The 19502-nt window shown below is 42.7% G+C and overlaps 1 protein-coding gene across 7 annotated transcripts in view; it reads left to right on the top strand.

Annotated features, from left to right (window-relative positions):
- Positions 1-19502, top strand: part of mypn (myopalladin) — a 55325-nt gene that overhangs the window by 24730 nt on the left and 11093 nt on the right. For 3 of the 7 annotated variants that reach the window (XM_023970322.2, XM_070434870.1, XM_023970324.2), the window contains exons 5-13: positions 2662-2797; positions 2903-3142; positions 3325-3417; positions 6298-6439; positions 6736-6759; positions 7611-7727; positions 12748-13504; positions 17105-18379; positions 18595-18742. In XM_023970322.2, the coding sequence (XP_023826090.1) occupies positions 2662-2797; positions 2903-3142; positions 3325-3417; positions 6298-6439; positions 6736-6759; positions 7611-7727; positions 12748-13504; positions 17105-18379; positions 18595-18742 (2932 nt within the window). Of the gene's footprint in view, positions 1-2661; positions 2798-2902; positions 3143-3324; positions 3418-6297; positions 6440-6735; positions 6760-7610; positions 7728-12747; positions 13505-15821; positions 15913-17104; positions 18380-18594; positions 18743-19502 lie in introns of those variants that run through there. The other 4 variants (XM_023970323.2, XM_070434873.1, XM_070434872.1 and 1 more) reach the window with 3 other exon arrangements.

Here is a 19502-nt window from a genome sequence, read left to right on the forward strand (position 1 = left end):
GTCATTTTGTGTATCAGTTCATAAAGCATGTGCCATAGAATTGGTACATCGAAAATCTCTTCCCAAAACGTTAATACGGGTGATTTTTCCACAAATAGACAGGTATTTTCCTTTCCATGGTGGCAAGATCTTGTCTAGTTTTGCTAACTTTCTATTAAAATGTATTGTAGTGAGATCATTTCTTTCTTTCGGGATATGAATACCGTGTATGTCCACTTCACCGTCAGACCATTTTTATTGGTAAACTACACGGTAATGTAAAATATAATACAAATTGTGATCCAATACGTAATATAGTACACTAATCATAATTTGGTTGTAATCCAGAGAGGTCCAAAAAAATTATCTAGATCCTCTATGAGGCTATGGAGGGATCAAAACTGTGGATTTAAAAGAAAACATTAATCATCAGCGTACAATGACTCCTTTGTTTTTAAACCCTGGATTTCTAGCCCTTTGATATGATTGTTGAATCTGGTAACATTTCGATGGACATAATAAATAGATATGCCGATAGTGGCCTTTTTTTTTTAATGAAAAGCTGAAATGTCTTGAGTCAATAAGCCCTTTGTTTTGGAAAGCCTAAATAATTTCAGGTCTAAAAATGTGCTTAACAAGTCACATAATATGTTGCATGGACTCACTCTGTGTGCAATAATAGTCACTTGGACTCACTCTGTGTGCAATAATAGTGTTTAACYTGATTTCTGAATGACTACCTCAACTCTGTACCCCAACACATACAATTTTCTGTAAATTCCCTTAGTCAAGGAGTGAATCTCAAACATACACTGCTCAAAAAAATAAAGGGAACACTTAAACAACACAATGTAACTCCAAGTCAATCACACTTCTGTGAAATCAAACTGTCCACTTAGGAAGCAACACTGATTGACAATAAATTTCACATGCTGTTGTGCAAATGGAATAGACAACAGGTGGAAATTATAGGCAATTAGCAAGACACCCCRAATAAAGGAGTGGTTCTGCAGGTGGTGACCACAGACCACTTCTCAGTTCCTATGCTTCCTGGCTGATGTTTTGGTCACTTTTGAATGCTGGCGGTGCTTTCACTCTAGTGGTAGCATGAGACGAAGGTCTACAACCCACACAAGTGGCTCAGGTAGTGCAGCTCATCCAGGATGGCACATCAATGCGAGCTGTGGCAAGAAGGTTTGCTGTGTCTGTCAGCGTAGTGTCCAGAGCATGGAGGCGCTACCAGGAGACAGGCCAGTACATCAGGAGACGTGGAGGAGGCCGTAGGAGGGCAACAACCCAGCAGCAGGACCGCTACCTCCGCCTTTGTACATATTGGTAGATGGGTAAAAGAAAAGCAGACCGTGGCTATCTATTTCAGCATAGTGAAGTTATTAATTACACTTTGGATGGTGTGTAAATACACCCAGTCACTATGAAGATACAGGTGTCCTTCCTAACTCAGTTGGAGGAGAGGAAGGAAACCGCTCAGGGATTTCACCATGAGGCCAATAGTGACTTTACAASAGTTAAAGAGTTTAATGGCTGTGATAGGAGAAAACTGAAGATGGATCAACAACATTGTAGTTACTCTACAATACTAACCTATTGACAAAGAGAAAAGATGGAAGCCTGTACAGAATACAAATATTCCAAAACATGCATCCTGTTTGCAACAAGGCACTAAAGTAAAACTGCAAGAAACCTGGCAGAGCAATTCACTTTTTGTCCTGAATACAAAGTGTTATGTTTGGGACAAATCCAATACAACACATTACTAAGTACCATTCTCCATATTTTCAAGCATAGTGGTGGCTGCATCATGTTATTGGTATGTTGTAATCGTTGAGGACTGGGGAGTTTTTCAGGGTAAAAAATAAACGGAATGTAGCTAAGCACAGGCAAAACCCTAGAAGAGAACCTGGTTCAAAAACATTTTTGTATTGTTTTTATTTAACCTTTATTTGACTAGGCAAGTCAGTTAAGAACAAATACTTATTTACAATGACGGCCTACCCCGGCCAAACCCTAACCCGGATGATGCTGGGCCAATTGTGCGCCACCCTTTGGGACTCCCAATCACGGCCGGTTATGATACAGCCTGGAATCGAACCAGGGTCTGTAGTGACGCCTCTAGCACTGAGATGCAGTGCCTTAGACCGTTGCACCACTCAGGAGCTCACGAGTGTTCCTGAGTGGCCGAGTTACAGTTTTGATTGAAATCTACTTGAAAATCTATGGCAAGACCTGAAAATGGCAATGATCAACAACCAATTTGACAGAGCTTGAAGAATTTTTAAAATAATAATGGCCAATGTTGCACAATGCGGGTGTGGAAAGCTCTTACAGACTTTCCCAGAAAGAATCACCGCTGTAATTGTTGCTTCTAGAAAGAATCACCGCTGTAGTTGTTGCTTCTAGTATTGACTCAGGGTTGTGATGAATGCTTATATAAATGAGTTATTTCTTTAATTTTCTAAACATTTCTAAAAACATGTTTTCACTTTGTCATTATGTGTAATTTATTTGGAATCKAGGCTGTAACACAACAAAATGTGGAGTAAGTCATGGGGTATGAATACTTTCTGAAGGCACTGTATGTAACTTCAACGCTGTCAAAAATAATTATAGCCCAGTMTGACCTGGTTAGTTACAATGTATCCTGTTTCCCCTGTAAACCTAAAGGCTGCAGAGGACCTCAGATCAACCGACTGCTCCATCTTTACATTCAGTGGTCTGTGCTGTGTCTGTTTCTGAGGAAGGCACACCCATCTGTACTAAAGAACAGCCACAGGAGGCCACCTCACTGCCGTCTTGCCAGGTAGTCACTTCATCTGTACCTGTCAAGGTAACTACTACMGTCCTTCCTGTTACGGAGGTGACAGCAACACTCACCCAGGTGACGTTTACATTGTCCCCTGCCCAGGAGACGTCAGCACCGTCACCTGTCCAGTTAGTCTGCACTCTAGATCTWCCACCTGTGGACAMAGTGTCAGTACTGGCGCAGGAGGTGTCAACACCGTCCCTGTCAACACCGTCGCCTGTCCCAGTGACGTCCACAGCATTACAGACAAAGACAGTCACTACCACGGCACTACCGCTGACCCAGGTGGCTTCRTCTACACTGCCTGCCCAGGTGGCTCCCATACAGACGACTCTATCTGAGGTAATATTCTGRTGAAAACCCTCTGGCTGCTGAATATACTGCAAACATATAAATGGAAATTCCAGATATCTGAAATTTGTCTAACTTTCCTTTCTACTCAGCMATCTTTATTCAAGTACTTAACAATAATGTGTATTTGTGTTTGGTTACTTAAATGATGGAATCCTTTTTTTTTTTTTTAGAACCTAAACGGTGACAGCTYTAACCTAGGTCTAGACGCCTATCCTCAAGGTCTAGACGGGAGGCCGATCATCGCTGCCCCTGTTTTCACAAAGGTACCCTACTAATATTATCCATACTATTAATAATTAGAAGATACAGTATGTACAATGTCAACTTCACCATCAAGCAAAAAAAGATGATATTATCTTATATACAGTGCCTTCAGAAACTATTCATAACCCTTGACTTATTCCATATTTTGTTGTGTTAGAGACTGAATTCGAAATTCATTAAATATATGTATTTTCTCACTCATCTACACACAATACCCGACAATTACAAAGGGAAAACATGTTTTCAGACATTTACTTTGTAGCAGCACCTTTGGCAGTGATTACATCCGTGAGTCTTTCTGGGTAAGTCTCTATGAGATTTCCACACCTGGATTGTACAATATTTGCATATAATAATTGTTTTCAAAAAATCGAATCAAATTTTATTGGTCACATACACATATTTAGAAGATGTAATTGCGGGTGTAGCTAAATGCTTGTGTTCCTAGCTCCAACAGTACAGTAGTATCTAACAATTCACAACAATACACACAAATCTATAAGTAAAATAATGGAATTAAGATAAATATATATATAAGTATTAGATCGAGGAATGTCGGAGTGGCATTGACTAAAATACATAGAATAGAATACAGTATATACATATGGGATGAGTAAAGCAGTATGGAAACATTATTTAAACATGATTAAAGTGACTAGTGCTCCATTATTAAAGTAACCGTGTGGAAGCCYGCTAGTGATGGCTATTTAACAGCCTGATCGCCTTGAGATAGAAGCTGTTTTTCAGTCTCTCAGTCCCAGCTTTGATGCACCTGTACTGACCTCYCCTTCTGGATGGTAGAGGGGTGAACAGGCCATGGCTCGGTTGGTTGTTGTCTTTGATGATCTTTTTGGCCTTCCTGTGACATCGGGTGCTGTAGATGTCCTGGAGGGCAYGTAGTTTGCCCCCGGTGATGCATTGGGCAGACCGCACCTACCTCTGGAGACCCCTGCGGTTGCGGGCGGTGCAGTTGCCGTACCAGTTGGTGATACAGCCCGACAAGTTTGTGAGGGTTTTAGGGGCCAAGCCAAATTTCTTCAGCCTCCTGAGGTTGAAGAGGCGCTATTGCGCTATTGCGCCTTCTTCACCACACTGTCTGTGTGGGTGGACCATTTCAGATCGTCAGTGATGTGTACGGCGAGGAACTTGAAGCTTTCCACCTTCTCCACTTCTGTCCCGTCGATGTGGATATGGGAGTGCTCCCTCTGCTGTTTCCCGAAGTCCACAATCAGCTCCTTTGTTTTGTTGACGTTGAGTGAGAGGTTATTTTCCTGGCACCACACTCCCAGAGCCCTCACCTTCTCCCTGTAGACTGTCTCGTCATTGTTGGTAATCAGGCCTACTACTGTTGTGTCATCTGCAAACATGATGATTGAGTTGGCGACGTGGCCACGCAGTCATGGGTGACCAGGGAGTACAAGAGGGGGCTGAGCATGCACCCTTGTGGGGCCCCTGTCATCAGCTAAGTGGTGGTGTTGGACAGGGCGGGATCAAGACCCAGGGCCTCGAGCTTAATGATGAGCTTGGAGGGTAATATGGTGTTGAATGCTGAGCTATAGTCAATGAACAGCATTCTACATAGGTATTCCTCTTGTCCAGATGGGATGGTGCAGTGTGCAATGCGATGGCGATTGCATCGTCTGTGGATCTATTGGGTAAGCAAATTGAAGTGGGTCTAGGGTGTCAGGTAAGGTAGAYGTGATATGATCCTTAACAAGCCTCTCAAAGCACTTCATGATGACAGAAGTGAGTGCTACGAGGCGATAGTCATTTAGTTCAGTTACCTTTGCTTTCTTTGGTACAGGAACAATGGTGGACATCTTGAAGCAAGTGGGGACAGCAGACTGGAATAGGGAGAGATTGAATACTGTATGTCCGTAAACACTCCAGCCAGCTGGTCTGCGCATGCTCTGAGGACACGGCTAGGGATGCCGTCTGGGCTGGCAGCCTTGCGAGGGGTAACATGCTTCAATTACTTACTCACGTCGGCCACAGAAAAAAAGCTCTTCAAGCTTTGTCAAATTGGTTGTTGATCATTGCCAGACAACCATTTTCAGGTCTTGCCATAGATTTAAGTCGGCCACTCAGGAACAGTCACTGTCTTCTTGGTAAGCAACTCAAATGTAGATTTGGCCTTGTGTTTTAGGTTATTGTRCTGCTGAAAGGTGAATTCATCTCCGAGAGTCTGGTGGAAAGCAGACTGAACCAGGTTTTCCTCTAGGATTTTGCCTGTGCTTAACTTCATTACGTTTCTTTTTTATCCTGAAAAACTCCAGAGTCCTTAACGATTACAAGCATGCCAATAACATGATGCAGCAACCACTATGCTTCAAAATATAGAGAGAGGTATTCAGTAATGTGTTGTATTGGATTTGCCGCAAACAWAACACTTTGTATTCAGGACAAAAAGTGAATGGTTTCCTACATTTTTTTGAAGTATTACTTTAGTGCCTTGTTGAGAACAGAATATAGCTAGGTAGTCATTCAAAAAGTAATGCACACAGAGTGAAACTTATTATCTGACTTGTTAAACAAATTTTTACTCCTGAACGTATTTAGGGTTGCCATAATAAAGGAGTTGAATACTTATTGATTCAATACATTTCAGCTTTTCAAATTTGATTAATTTGTAAAAAATTTGAAAAATATATTTCTACTTTAACATTATGGTGTTTTGTGTGTAGGCCAGTGACCAAAAATCTCAATTGAATCCTTTTTAAATTCAGGCTGTAACACAACAAAATGTGGAAAAAGTCAAGGGGTGTGAATATTTTCTGAAGGCACTGTAGTACATTTGAAAGGTTATGTACTTTAGAAATTGTACGTTTTGTGTGTGTGATGATGAACTGGATGGATGCCCACTCTACTTGGCCCGTCAGAGTCTGCAGGACCTTTTGGCGTCGGAGAGCCAGCTGGTGGTGCTAGAGTGCCGTGTTAAAGGGGTGCCCTCCCCCAAGGTGGACTGGTACAGAGAAGGAACCATCATAGAGGACTCCCCTGACTTCAGGATCCTGCAGAAGAGTAAGTCCAACTCCTTTACTCCTTTACTATGTTTCAGAATAATGTACATTCATCTTATGATATTTTTCTGTGATGTACAGCAATTATCTTGTATTAGTTCAATAGTACATTTCCACTGATATGGAGCAATCTTTGAAATGATTCAATGTAAGCATTCTGAAAACTGTAACAGTATCTCAAATAAACTTTTAAAGAACCTAAAAAATAAAACTGAGCGCAAGTTTTTTAGAAGGCAACATGAGTAGCTCTATGATTTTAAACAATTATATATATATTAGCATTTTCTTATTTTTTAGAGCCTCGATCCATGGCTGAATCAGGTACGTATTATGCAAAGGAGAGACTGTCATGGTACAATTACTATAATTGTAAAATCTTAAGATGGAGCATATTTCTGCATGTATCAAAGTATTTGGTGTGGTGTGTTACTGAATAGTAAATTGTATTCGCAAAATATACCAGCATTAGATACAATACTACATTTTGAAAACACGACTGGTGCTTCCCTCAGAAAGTCAACGTCCTACTGTAGCCTAAGTGATATTTTCTATGAAACAGTGTACACCATTTCTCTTCCAAGGTGTTTACAGTATCTGTCTGGGGCTGTAGCTACTGTAACTCCTCTGAGTAACAGCCAGTTTGCTTCTCCTCCTAAAACTCAACCTTATAAGGACGCTTACAACCTGTGTCTGTTGAACTAACATGGTCACAGAGCCTTTCAGAGTGTCTGAAACACAGGGAAGCACTCGTGATTGGAAACATGTAGCTGCTGTGCCATTGGAAAAACTGCTCACTCACAGCATATCACAGGCAGCTGCTGGCACCTTAATTGGGGAGTACGGGKCATTATTATYAGTCTTCCTCCCCTCAGCAGCCTCCTGTGCAGCATATGCATTATATGAATGCATATTAGTTCTCTGTGGCTTAGACAGCATATTGAGTAATAGCTATAAATAGAAATTCAGACATATTTTACAATGTASAGGCTTACTGCCTGTTTCTTTTTCACTGTGCATACTGTATACGAAAGGATAGGTTAGCTACATAGTACAGCTGCATTGCTGTTATAGTAACTTCTCTGCCCTTTAATCTATGAGTCATGTTGCCTGAACTTCAACAGTGACATTCAGCTGGTGCTACCCTCATCTCCTTCATTTTGTATTCCCTTTAGAGGAAATATGCACTTTGGTTATTGCTGAGGTCTTCCCWGAAGATTCTGGAACYTTCACTTGCACTGCAAGCAACAAATATGGAACTGTATCCAGTYTTGCTGCGCTAAGGGTGAAAGGTAACGTCACTGGCTTACAAACAAGGTTTAGACTTGACAGTTCTATTAGTAAGATTGTATTTGGAGACTATGTTTACAGTTTCTAGTGAAAATCTAATCACCCTTGAACAGTTAGCATCTAAAAAGGGATTACATTTTCCCATACATTTTCCCATTGATTTCCTATAAATGAAATGTTCACTGATCTTCACAACCTACTCCACATTTTCCAAGTGAAAGAAAAATTATAGAATAAAACAAAAACAAAGAAGGGTTGTTTTTGAAGGTCTTCACACCACTTGCCTTGGCACATCTAAATAAGTTAAGGAGCAAATAATTCCATACAAAATCCCACAACAATCCATCAGTTTGACATAGTTGTGGTTTTAATAGTGCTGAGCATTAACCGAAATGTTGGTTATTTTGACCGATGTTGGTTCAATTAATTGAATTCCATTTTGTTCAGGTTTTTTTCTGTGAGCTCACTGCACACATTGAGCAGTTTCTCTAGAGATAAATCAGATCAAATCAAAGTTTATTTGCCACGTTCGCCGAATACAACAGGTATTAKAGTGAAATGCTTACTTACAGGCCCTAACCAACAGTGCAATTTTTAAGTAAAAAATAGGTATTAGGTGAACAATAGATAGGTAAAGAAATAAAAAACAACAGTAAAAAGACAGTGAAAAATAACAGTAGCGAGGCTATATACACTAGCGAAGCTATAACAGTAGCGAGGCTATATACAGGCACCGGTTAGTCGGGCTAATTGATGTAGTATATACATGTTGGTATGGATAAAGTGACTATGCATATATGATAAACAGAGAGTAGCAGCAGCATAAAAGGGGTTGGGGGGGGCACACAATGGAAATAGTCCAGGTAGCCATTTGATTACCTGTTCAGGAGTCTTATGGCTTGGGGGTAAAAGCTGTTGAGAAGCCTCTTTGTCCTAGACTTGGCACTCCGGTACCGCTTGCCATGCGGTAGTAGACAGAACAGTCTATGACTGGGGTGGCTGGGATCTTTGCCAATTTTTAGGGCCTTCCTCTGACACCGCCTGGTGTAGAGGTCCTGAATGACAGGCAGCTTAGCCCCAGTGATGTACTGGGCCGTACGCACTACCCTCTGTAGTGCCTTGCGGTCGGAGGCCGAGCAGTTGCCGTACCAGGCAGTGATGCAACCAGTCAGGATGCTCTCGATGTAGCAGCTGTAGAACCTTTTGAGGATCTGAGGACCCATGCCAAATCTTTTTAGTTTCCTGAGGGGGAATAGGCTATGTCGTGCCCTCTTCAAGACTGTCTTGGTATGTTTGGACCATTCTAGTTTGTTGGTGACACCAAGGAACTAGAAAGCTCCCAACCTGCTCCACTACAGCCCCATCAATGAGAACTCACGTCGGCTACGGAGAGCGTGATCACACAGTTGTTCCGGAACAGCTGATGCTCTCATGCATGCCTCAGTGTTGCTTTCCTCGAAGCGAGCATATATGTGATTTAGCTTGTCTGGTAGGCTCGTGTCACTGGGCAGCTCGCGGCTGTGCTTCCCTTTGTAGTCTGTAATAGTTTGCAAGCCCTCGTTCCTCCTTTTCCTGTGGTCCACAATCATCTCCTTAGTCTTGTGTTGCGGGAATAACTGTGCTTTCTGCACCACCCGGCCAAGACTCTGACCTCCTCGCTATAGGCTGTCTCGTCATTGTCGGTGATCAGTCCTACCACTGTTGTGTCGTCTGCAAACTTAATGATGGTGTTGGAGTCGTTCCGGCACGCAGTCGTGGGTGAACAGGGAGTACAGGAGGGACTGAGCACGCACCCCGAGGGGCTCCAGTGTTGAGGATCAGCGTGGCAGATGTGTTGCTACCTACCCTCACCACCTGGGGGTGGCCCGTCAGGAAGTCCAGGCATCCAGTTACAGAGGGAGGTGTTAGTCTCAGGATCATTAGCTTAGTGAGAGCTTTGAGGGTATTATGGTGTTGAACGCTGAGCTGTGTCAATGAACAGCATTCTCATGTAGGTGTTCCTTTAGTCAAGGTGGGAAGAGGACACTGTGGAATAGAGATTGCGTTATCTGTGGATCTGTTGGGGCGGTATGCCAATTGGAGTGGGTCTAGGGTTTCTGGAAAGAATGGTGTTGATGTGAGCGATGACCAGCCTTTCAAAGCACTTCATGGCTACGGACCTGAGTGCCACGGGTCTGTAGTCTTTTAGGCAGGTTGCCTTAGTGTTCTTGGGCACAGGGACTATGGTAGTCTGGTTGAAACATGTTGGTATTACAGACTCAATCAGGGACATGTTGAAAATGTCAGTGAAGACACCTGCCAGTTGGTCAGCACATGCCCGGAGCACACATCCTGGTAATCCGTCTGGCCCCTCGGCCTTGTGAATGTTGACCTTTTTAAAGGTCTTACTCACGTCGGCTACGGAGAGCGTGATCAGCACAGTTGTCCGGAACAGCTGATGCTCTCATGCATGCCTCAGTGTTGCTTTCCTCGAAGCGAGCATATATGTGATTTAGCTCGTCTGGTAGGCTCGTGTCACTGGGCAGCTCGCGGCTGTGCTTCCCTTTGTAGTCTGTAATAGTTTGCAAGCCCTACCACATAAGACGAGCGTCGGAGCCGGTGTAGTATGATTCAATCTTAGCCCTGTATTGGCGCTTTGCCTGTTTGATGGTTCATCMGTGGGCATAGCAAGATTTCTTATAAGCTTCCGGGTTAGAGTCCCGCACTTTGAAAGCGGCAGCTCTACCCTTTAGCTCAGTGCGGATGTTGCCTGTAATCCATGGCTTCTGGTTGGGGTATGTACATACAGTCACTGTGGGGACGATGTCCTCGATGCACTTATTGATAAAGCCAGTGACTGATGTGGTGTACTCCTCAATGCCATCCGAAGAATCCTGGAACATGTTCCAGTCTGTGATAGCAAAACAGTCCTGTAGTTTAGCATCTGCTTCATCTGACCACTTTTTTATAGACCGAGTCACTGGTGCTTCCTTCTTTAATTTTAGCTTGTAAGCAGGAATCAAGAGGATAMAATTGTGGTCAGATTTACCAAATTGTGGTCAGATTTACCAAATGGAGGGCGAGGGAGAGCTTTGTACACGATCAAACCGAACTGTGCGATGTAGTAGGGAGTTGTAGTTTCCAATAGGCCAATATTATACATAGTTTACTGCAGAAAACGCGGTAATGAACTACAATGACCATATTCCATTGCGGGCCTACTTGTCCGGTCGGTGTGTTTCTTTTACGCCTGCTACAGTAGGTTAGTGTGGGGCAGACACAGAGAGAAGAGACCGAAGAATGGGAAGAGACAGAAGAATGCACGATTGAGTGGGATAGAGAGCAGTTGCTTCGCGAGGTATCTCTACCTGAAAATACATGATCTAATRGAWTGATAGTTGGTATTCAGCGGTCATAAAAGTATGGTTTACTTTCAAGAACTTCTAAAATGGTGATATTGATAGGCAGCATAGGCAGCAGCTCTAAAGYAACGAGATGATGACTTGGAATGAAATAATAAAGCCATCAAATAAAACAAATGTAATGTACACAACYACTGAAATATTTGATTAAYGTAATGTGAATAAATGATTGTCAATAAGTGAAAAGCAGWAATGGGCAGTGACTACCATCACCGAACATTTATGAATTGTTTTATTCTGTMTTACAGCATTCAACCCACATAGGCATTTAATGTTCCAAAAAATGATCGTAACCGAAATCAATAACCGTGATTCTTTTTTTATAATAGAACCGAAACCGAACTGACCTCAAAAYGCACWAATTGCTCAGCACTAGGTTTGAATGATTTGAGAACAACTTCCCCTGTCTCTGTAAGGTCCTTCAATTGGATTCTGAATGTCAAACAATGATTCGACCTCAGAGCCARCGATGATGTCTGGGATACATTTTTAGACAGGCATAGATCAGGGGAGGTTAAGAAATCGTTCGAAGACACTGAATATCCCTTTGAGTAGAGTCAAGTATGGTAATTCATCTGTGGATGGTGTATCATATCACCCAGACACTGCAAAGGTCTGACCATGGAAACTGGAAAATGGAAACTGCTCAGGGACATCACTATCAGGTTTAGGATTATTTTAAAACAGCCACATAATTCATTGGCTGAGCTGAGAGAAAACTGTGCAAGGATCAACAACATTGCGTTCACTCCACATTACTGGCCTGTATGAAAAAGTGAAAAGAAGACAACCGTTTAATAAAAATCCACTCCAAATGATCAATTCTGTTTGCAACAAGGCCGTTAAGTAATACTGCAAGACAACATGGGAAAGAAATGAAGTTTTTGGCCTAAATTAAAAACTTCAGGTTTGGGTCAAATCCAGTACAACACATTACAGAGTGAAAGCCTCTGTACTTTCAAGTATTGTGGTGGGTGTGCTTGTCACTGACAGGGACTGGGGAGTTTGTCAGGATCAGAAATAAGTAGAAAGGAGCAAAGCCCAGTTAAAAAGTAAGAGGAAGACCTGCATCAGTCTTCTGAAAACCTAACCCTGGAAAATAGTTTTATYTTTCACCTGGACAATTACAATGTCTAAGACACACCAGAATGGCTTTTTTAAATAGGTGTTAAGTGTTCCTGAGTGGTCCAGTCTCAGTCCTGGGTCCTGACTTAAATCTGCTTGAAAATCAGAGACAAGGTTTCAATATTGCTGTCCATCAATGATTCCCAACTAAATTGACTGAGCTTCTGCAATTTTGACAAAAACAATGGATGAATGTTGCCCTAAGATTTGGTCGAATCTTATTCAAAATAATTCACAGGTGTAATTGCTGCCAAAGGTGCTTCCACCAAGTATTAACTCTGGGTTGTGAAGACATACAAAATAAGACATCTTCATTTAAATATATATATATATTTTTTTTAAATGTTCTATAATTTTTTGTTCACTTTGAAAATGTCGAGTAGGTTATGTAGATCTGTAGGTGTTCATTTCAAGGCAGCAAAATGTGAAAACTGTGCAAGGGGTGTGAAGACTTTCACTAGGCACTGTACTTATCCTTCTCTCTGTACCTCATTAGGCAATGATAACACCAACAACAACCACGTGAAAYCMCCACACAAGTCCACACAAGAGCCCTCTTCATTAGATCTCACTCCCCCCAGTCTAAAGCCTCAAGCTGAGGTTCCTGTGACCAACAGCATCAAGCCTCACTCCAACACCATCCGCCTGGATCCGCTCAGTTCCAGCGCGTTACGACTGGACCCTCTGAGRACCAGTACCCTCCGTCTAGATCCTCTGAGCTCCAGCATGRTGCGCCAGGACCCTGTCAGCATCAGCATGCCRAGCCTGGACCCACTAATCCTGGGCAGCAGCCCCAGGATAGGCACCCGTAGCTCCAGCACATCTTGTCTGGATCCACTCTACCTGAGCACCCCTCACCCAGACCTGTCTACTAGCTCCAGCAGGCTACGCCCTGAGCCCAAGAGCAGTGGCGAGGTGCCCAAGACTGACCATGAAGACTCCAGAGCCTTCTCAGTGTTATCAGACCCTGCCATTGGTCTGAGTCCTAAAGTGGAAGGGACTCCTTTCCATAAACCTGAGCCCCCTCCCCCCGTAAACCTCCCTGATCCCCCCACCTCCTCTTGCCTCAAGCCTGGGGTTCTGGTGAGCCACAATGGGCCCAGGTCCAGCTCCAGGGTAGGCCTCCGTGTGCACTTTAAACTGCCTGAGAATGAGACAGACAACGAGAGTGAAACATCCGATAGCCATTCATATGAAGATATGTCACAGTTGGCCAATAAGGAACCACCTCCAGTCCTGGCCAAGCCCAAACTGTGAGTATTCTAATTAGAGGTTCACAGCAAAGCTTTGATTCATTTTTTTGCTTGACATTGTCAAATAACTCAAGCATAGATTGGTGACTTTTTTTCTAATTTGTCACACAGAAACTAGAGGCCATGAGTAASTTGTTCAGCAAGAATAGCACCTATTGTCTATAGGTGATGCTGTTATAAGCAGTCTCACTTAAAACCTCATTATCCGCCGCCCTGTTTGATATAGAGACTTGAAAATGTGTYTATAGATGTTTTTCCTCATGCTGAACAAATGTGCCTCTAGGACCCATAAGGCCCATCAGGATAGATTATCCTCTATCTTGGAAATATTGGAAAACCTTTGAAACACTTATTCTCATGAACCATACGTCCAAATAGCACCAAATTCGGTATGTAGGCCCATGGTACAWCTCTTAACTTAGTTTGAGAAAAGCTAGGGTTAAGAGATGGCTGAGTTATTGATAAATCAGAAAGTCAGATTGTACATACCCATTTAAATCCTTTCTAAATCCACTTCACAATGCCCTATCAACTTGAAATGTTTTAGGGTCATGATGAACCATGATGAACCATTTTAAAGGTGCAATATGCAGAAATCGCTCCATTTCCTGGTTGCTAAAATTCTAATAGTTCCCCTAAATTAAGATTACAAAACAAGTGTAGAGAATCATTGTACCATCTAAACCAATTTGAAATATATTTTTAATAACCAAAAATWGTGTATTTTCAGCTGTTTGAAGCTGGTGTACAAACCCAAAAGTAAAAGATGCAGAAACAAAACCTAAGAACGGGAAGCATAGCAATAGTGCACATAGAACAGATCTACCACTTCCTAGACTTGCGGTCAATGAGAATGACAGATRTAAAACCCACATTTCTATGTGAATTTGGTTGGTTTGCCCAAAACGTTACATATTGCAGTTTTAAGTTTGGCATTGATATCTTAAAAAATAAGGAAACTATTAACAATTCACTTTTTTGACACTAATGCTTAAAATAATCGTAAAAAAATCTTATTCTCACGGACTWAAAGTCTTATTCGATCAAAATGTGGTCTTTGAGCTCATCACAATAGTACTTAAAGAGTGAGAAAAGAATGTTGATGCATTCAAACATGGTCACACTATACGCTAATATGCTAAAACATCTGTTTTGGGGAGATGCTGTGTTATCACATGCAGATTTGCCTTTCGTAGGATACCTGGAGGCATTAATATCTGTTGGGTGATTGGTTGAGGCTTCTAGGTTGCGTAACGTCACTCCGAGCCCTTACCTAAACACAAAACATGGCGTACAGTTTCTCTCGCCTCGGATCTTAAACCAGTAGTGACCACTAACTTCAATGACAGTAAACCTCAAATTAAAAGGTTAATCTAACATACCTCGCCCCAATAACATTGTCGCCAAGGAAAGCTTTTTAGCTAGTTACAGTGTTTGAGTAATCTCAGTCGTTTTCTTGTAAAACTGCTCAGCTAGCTATCGGAATGCCAATTTGCGACGCTAACTAGCTAACGCGTTAGATTTCATACTAGAGCAATAACTATTCTTCAAGAGGATTTTGTCTCATGCAAATTAATGTCACGTTTAAATTATGCAGACAAACAATGTGAAATATTGTGATTAGTATATCTGTATGTTCACTTATTGTTMCCCTATTATATGATCTGAACTTAGTGAAGGTGGATCTATTATTCGGTGAAATTAGAAACTGGAAGTCCTGCAACTTGCGCAGTCAGCGTAWTTCAGCTGTGAGYGTGTATTGAAGTATTTTGGAAGGCTAATGTGGGGTGTACCAACTGAGATTTAAATCAACATGGTAATTCTTTCACTGATTGCACATAAAGGAAGATAGTTCCTACATAATAGAGTGCTTGATTTGTTATCCAGCTGATCTTGTGTCCTTTCTGTCATCCGATGAACCCCATGCATTGCTGCTCGCAGCTATATTTCTTAAGTATTTTTCAATTTATTTTGTAGAACTTAACTTAAGACAAATCCTAACTTAAGACGAGTCCCAAGATCTCAGAGTGACAGCCTCACATGATATGGAGACAACTGTTAAATATCAAGTCAGATAACAAACTATTAGTTTTATCACCATTTTCCCCCTAAATTTGCACCGACAGTTGATTTTATGATGAAAACGCTTTATTCTGAAAGTAATTCTAAAAAGTGTTTGGTTTCGGGATGTATTTTTGCATTTACGGTCCTTGTTTTGAAGTGTAGCAAGCCGCTTGAGTTGTGTGGGCTGTATTTAGAACAGTAAACATTAGAGGTGGGAGGGTCTCCTCTTGAGCTCCCTATCTGACCTGCTGTATTCCAGTTTTCATTTGTCAACTGAATACATATCTGTGCTTAGCTATGTGGAGATTAAAACTACAAAAAACTGAGGATGGTCATTTCTTAATGTAAGTGCAATTTTATGCTTTTGTGCATGCTAGAAATCTTTGCACACTGGCATTGTGTCTGTCATTTTTTTGTCTGAAGAAAAAAGTATGTCTGCCACTAAGATGAAGTGTTTTGCATAGTGTTAATAATTGTTATTGATTCGGTTATTGATAGGTTATTGTCTCCTTTCCACTTTATGTTATCAAAGTGACTGATATTGAATGTAAAACAAATGTAAAAAATGCTCGGATAATGTTGCAATGCAATAAGGTTGCAATGAAAGGTTTTCTTATAGCAATCATGATACAGCACATTACTGACATTTCCAGTCAGAGTGTGTTTAGAGTCTGGATGCTCCTATACCTTAAAAGGGCAGACTATTTCCCCTACCAGCCCCCTGAAAGGCACATTGTGGTCATTACTTTTTAGGGAACTGTGTTAAGAGTATTTGTAGTTATTTGGTGACGAACACATTAAGACTTTTGAACAAACATATGATTTTTATTATAGCCTGGTCTCAGGTCTGTTTATACTGTCTTGGAAACTTCTGTGGTTTGGCATGACAATGACCATAGGAGTTGGCAAGACAGCACYAACCGATCTGGGACCAGGCTAGTTTTATTATACTCTGAGTATACCAAACATTAGGAACACCTTCCTAATATTTAGTTGCATCCCCCTTTTGCCCTCAGAACAACCTCAATTTGTTGGAGCATGGACTCTACAAGGTGTCGAAAGCGTTCCACAGGGATGCTGGCCCATGTTGACTCCAATGCTTCCCACAGTCGTGTCAAGCCACAGTTGTGTCAAGTTGGCTGGATGTCCTTTGGGTGGTGGATCATTCTTGATACACATGGGAAARGGTTGAGTGTGAAAAATCCAGCATCGCTGCAGTTCTTGACACAAACCGCCTGGCACCTACTACCATACCTCGTTGAAAGGCACTTAAATCTTTTGTCTTTCCCATTCACCCTCTAAATGGCACACATACATAATCCATTTCTCAAATGGTCTCAAGGCTTAAAAATCCTTCTTTAACCSGTCTCCTCCGCTTTATCTACACTGATTGAAGTGGATTTAACAAGTGACATCAATAAGGGATCATAGCTTTCCCCTGGATTCACRTGTCTATGTCATGGAAAGAAAAAAGTTGTGTATACTCAGTATGTAAAGTGTTCATGTTTTTAACATCTTCCATCTCTGTTTTCTCAGAGACCCTGTCCAGCTGCAGCTTCTGCACAACCAGGTGCTTATGGAGCAGCAGCAGACTGACACTGAGCCAACCGGAGCCACCCAGAGCCAAGAGGAGGCATCTGCCTGGCCAGCCTGGAAGCAACCCGAGCCCCAGCCCCAGCCCCAGCACCAGCTCCAGAACCAGCAAAGCCTACCCCGTTCATCTACCCCCATGCCACTGCAGTCCACCCACCCCGCACCCATACCGACCATAGCCCCAACACCCTTACCCAACTTCACCCCTGTGACAACACTGAACACTACCCCTGCACCCCAGCTAAACACTAGTGCCCCTGCACCCCTGCTTAACATTGCCTCTGCACCACTACTGAACCCATACGCAACCCAATCCTATTTTCTTTCTTCTTCTTCACCCCTGCTAAACACAAGCCCTGTACCACCAATAAACACTACTTCTGCACTGCTACTGAACACAGCCCCTCCTGCACCCATTATGGGTACCCTACCATCCCCTCTTCAACTGAAGACAGCTTCGTCTTGTATGAGCTCCCCTTCGTCTGCCCCTCTGCTGAGCACTGTTCCTGCACCCCACCTGCATACCAGCCCTGCATCCTCACCCTATATGACCCTGCAAAACACCACCCATTCTTCCCAGCTGAACTTAGCCCCCTTATCCCTGCCTAAATCTATTCACGTACCCCAGTTTAACACACCTCTCATACCTCATCTGAATACAGCCCCCARAGCATCTCTCAGCTCRATCCCTGCAGCTTTCAACAGGGCCCCTACAACCATGCAGAACACCTCCCCCTCCCCCCTTCTCAGAACAACTCATGCCTCCCTCCTCAACCTGGCTSCCACTTCACAGAGCTTCAACTATGCTAGGCCAAAAGAGTTTATCACTGCCCAGACTCCCCTCTCTCCAGTCAGGAGTCCCTCCCCTACAGAGTCCCCAGTTCCGTTGCTCCACGAGCTGGCTGCCGAGCTCAACTCCTCCAACCCCAACCTGTTCTCTCCYCAACCCAGAGTCTTCCCCACCAGAGTCCTCAAGTCACCCACTAGCCCCCCTTCCTTCATGTCCTCCCCCACCTCACCCTCCATTTTGCCTGCTGCCTACCTCAACTCTGTGTTCACCCTGCCACAGCAGTCACCCCCACAGGCAGCGTCCCCGACCTCCAGCACCTCCACCCCCAGCCCCATCCAGAACCATGTGGCCTTCCTCAGCTCTGTCCTGCCCTCTCTACACACCACACAAGCCACRAACTCGATGGGCCTGCCCAGGAGTGCTCATGGGTAAGACCCTATGATTCCTGAATTCCCAGAAACATTCCCAAAGTTCCCAGGTTTTTCTATAAATCCTTGTTGGAGGATTCCTGGAACTGGGATTTTGGAAAACTCTGGGAACTTTGGACCTCTTAGACCTCTTACCTTACACTTCAATTCATCATATTACAGTTTTGTATATTGTAAAATACATTTTTTGCTAATACATTTGCTTTGATCCACAGGCCACCTCAAGGCATGCAGAAGAAGTTGCCTCCAAGCACTCGTCCTATGTCAGATGTTGACATCCGTAGCAGCCAACAAACCCTCCTCCAGGATATGGAGAAAAATCTTAGGTTCAATGAAGATTTTATGCGTGGTCATGTACAACAGGTATCGGATATATCCCTTCAAATGTACTGTTATTCCCTAAGGCATAGTCCTTCCATTATAGGGCGGCAGGTAGCCTAGTGGTTAGAGCTTTGGACTAGTAACCGAAAGGTTGCAAGATCGAATCCTCGAGCTGACAAGGTAAAAATCTGTCGTTCTGCCCCTGAACAAGGCAGTTAACTCACCGTTCCTAGGCCGTCATTGAAAAATAAGAATTTGTTCTTAACTGACTTGCCTAGTTACATAAAGTTAAAATAAATAGATTGGGCTAATGACTGAATATGCAACTAAATGAACGAGTACTTGGTTGATGTAGTAATATGGCTTGGAGTGGAACCAACAAAGGAACAGAGTGATCTCAAACAAAATAAAGTATTATTCTTCGACAAATTATTTTCAACCCAACACATTCCTTCAAAACATGTCAAAAACAACAAAGTGGAGACGGCGTGGCGCATTCTCACTTTCTTCCAATTTGCTATTCTGACATTCGTACTACTACTATTTTGTTCTCCTTTTTACATCGCAAGTGGAGTAAAGTGATACGACGTGGACGCGGTTAGAAAATGCATTCCTCTAAAAACCCAGAGAGATCAGCAGTGCGTCAACGATCCTTCCTTTTCCCAATCATTCATTTTCCATATTCATTCATCAAGTACGTCTACCATGTAACAACATGCAGATCACATCATTCACAAATGAGTGGTGGTAATGTGTGTGTCCATTAGTGTGTTTGTGTTCATCTCATCATCCCTATCTTCTC

This window comes from Salvelinus sp. IW2-2015, linkage group LG25 (assembly GCF_002910315.2).
Source record: "Salvelinus sp. IW2-2015 linkage group LG25, ASM291031v2, whole genome shotgun sequence".
NCBI classification, from domain to species: domain Eukaryota; kingdom Metazoa; phylum Chordata; class Actinopteri; order Salmoniformes; family Salmonidae; genus Salvelinus; species Salvelinus sp. IW2-2015.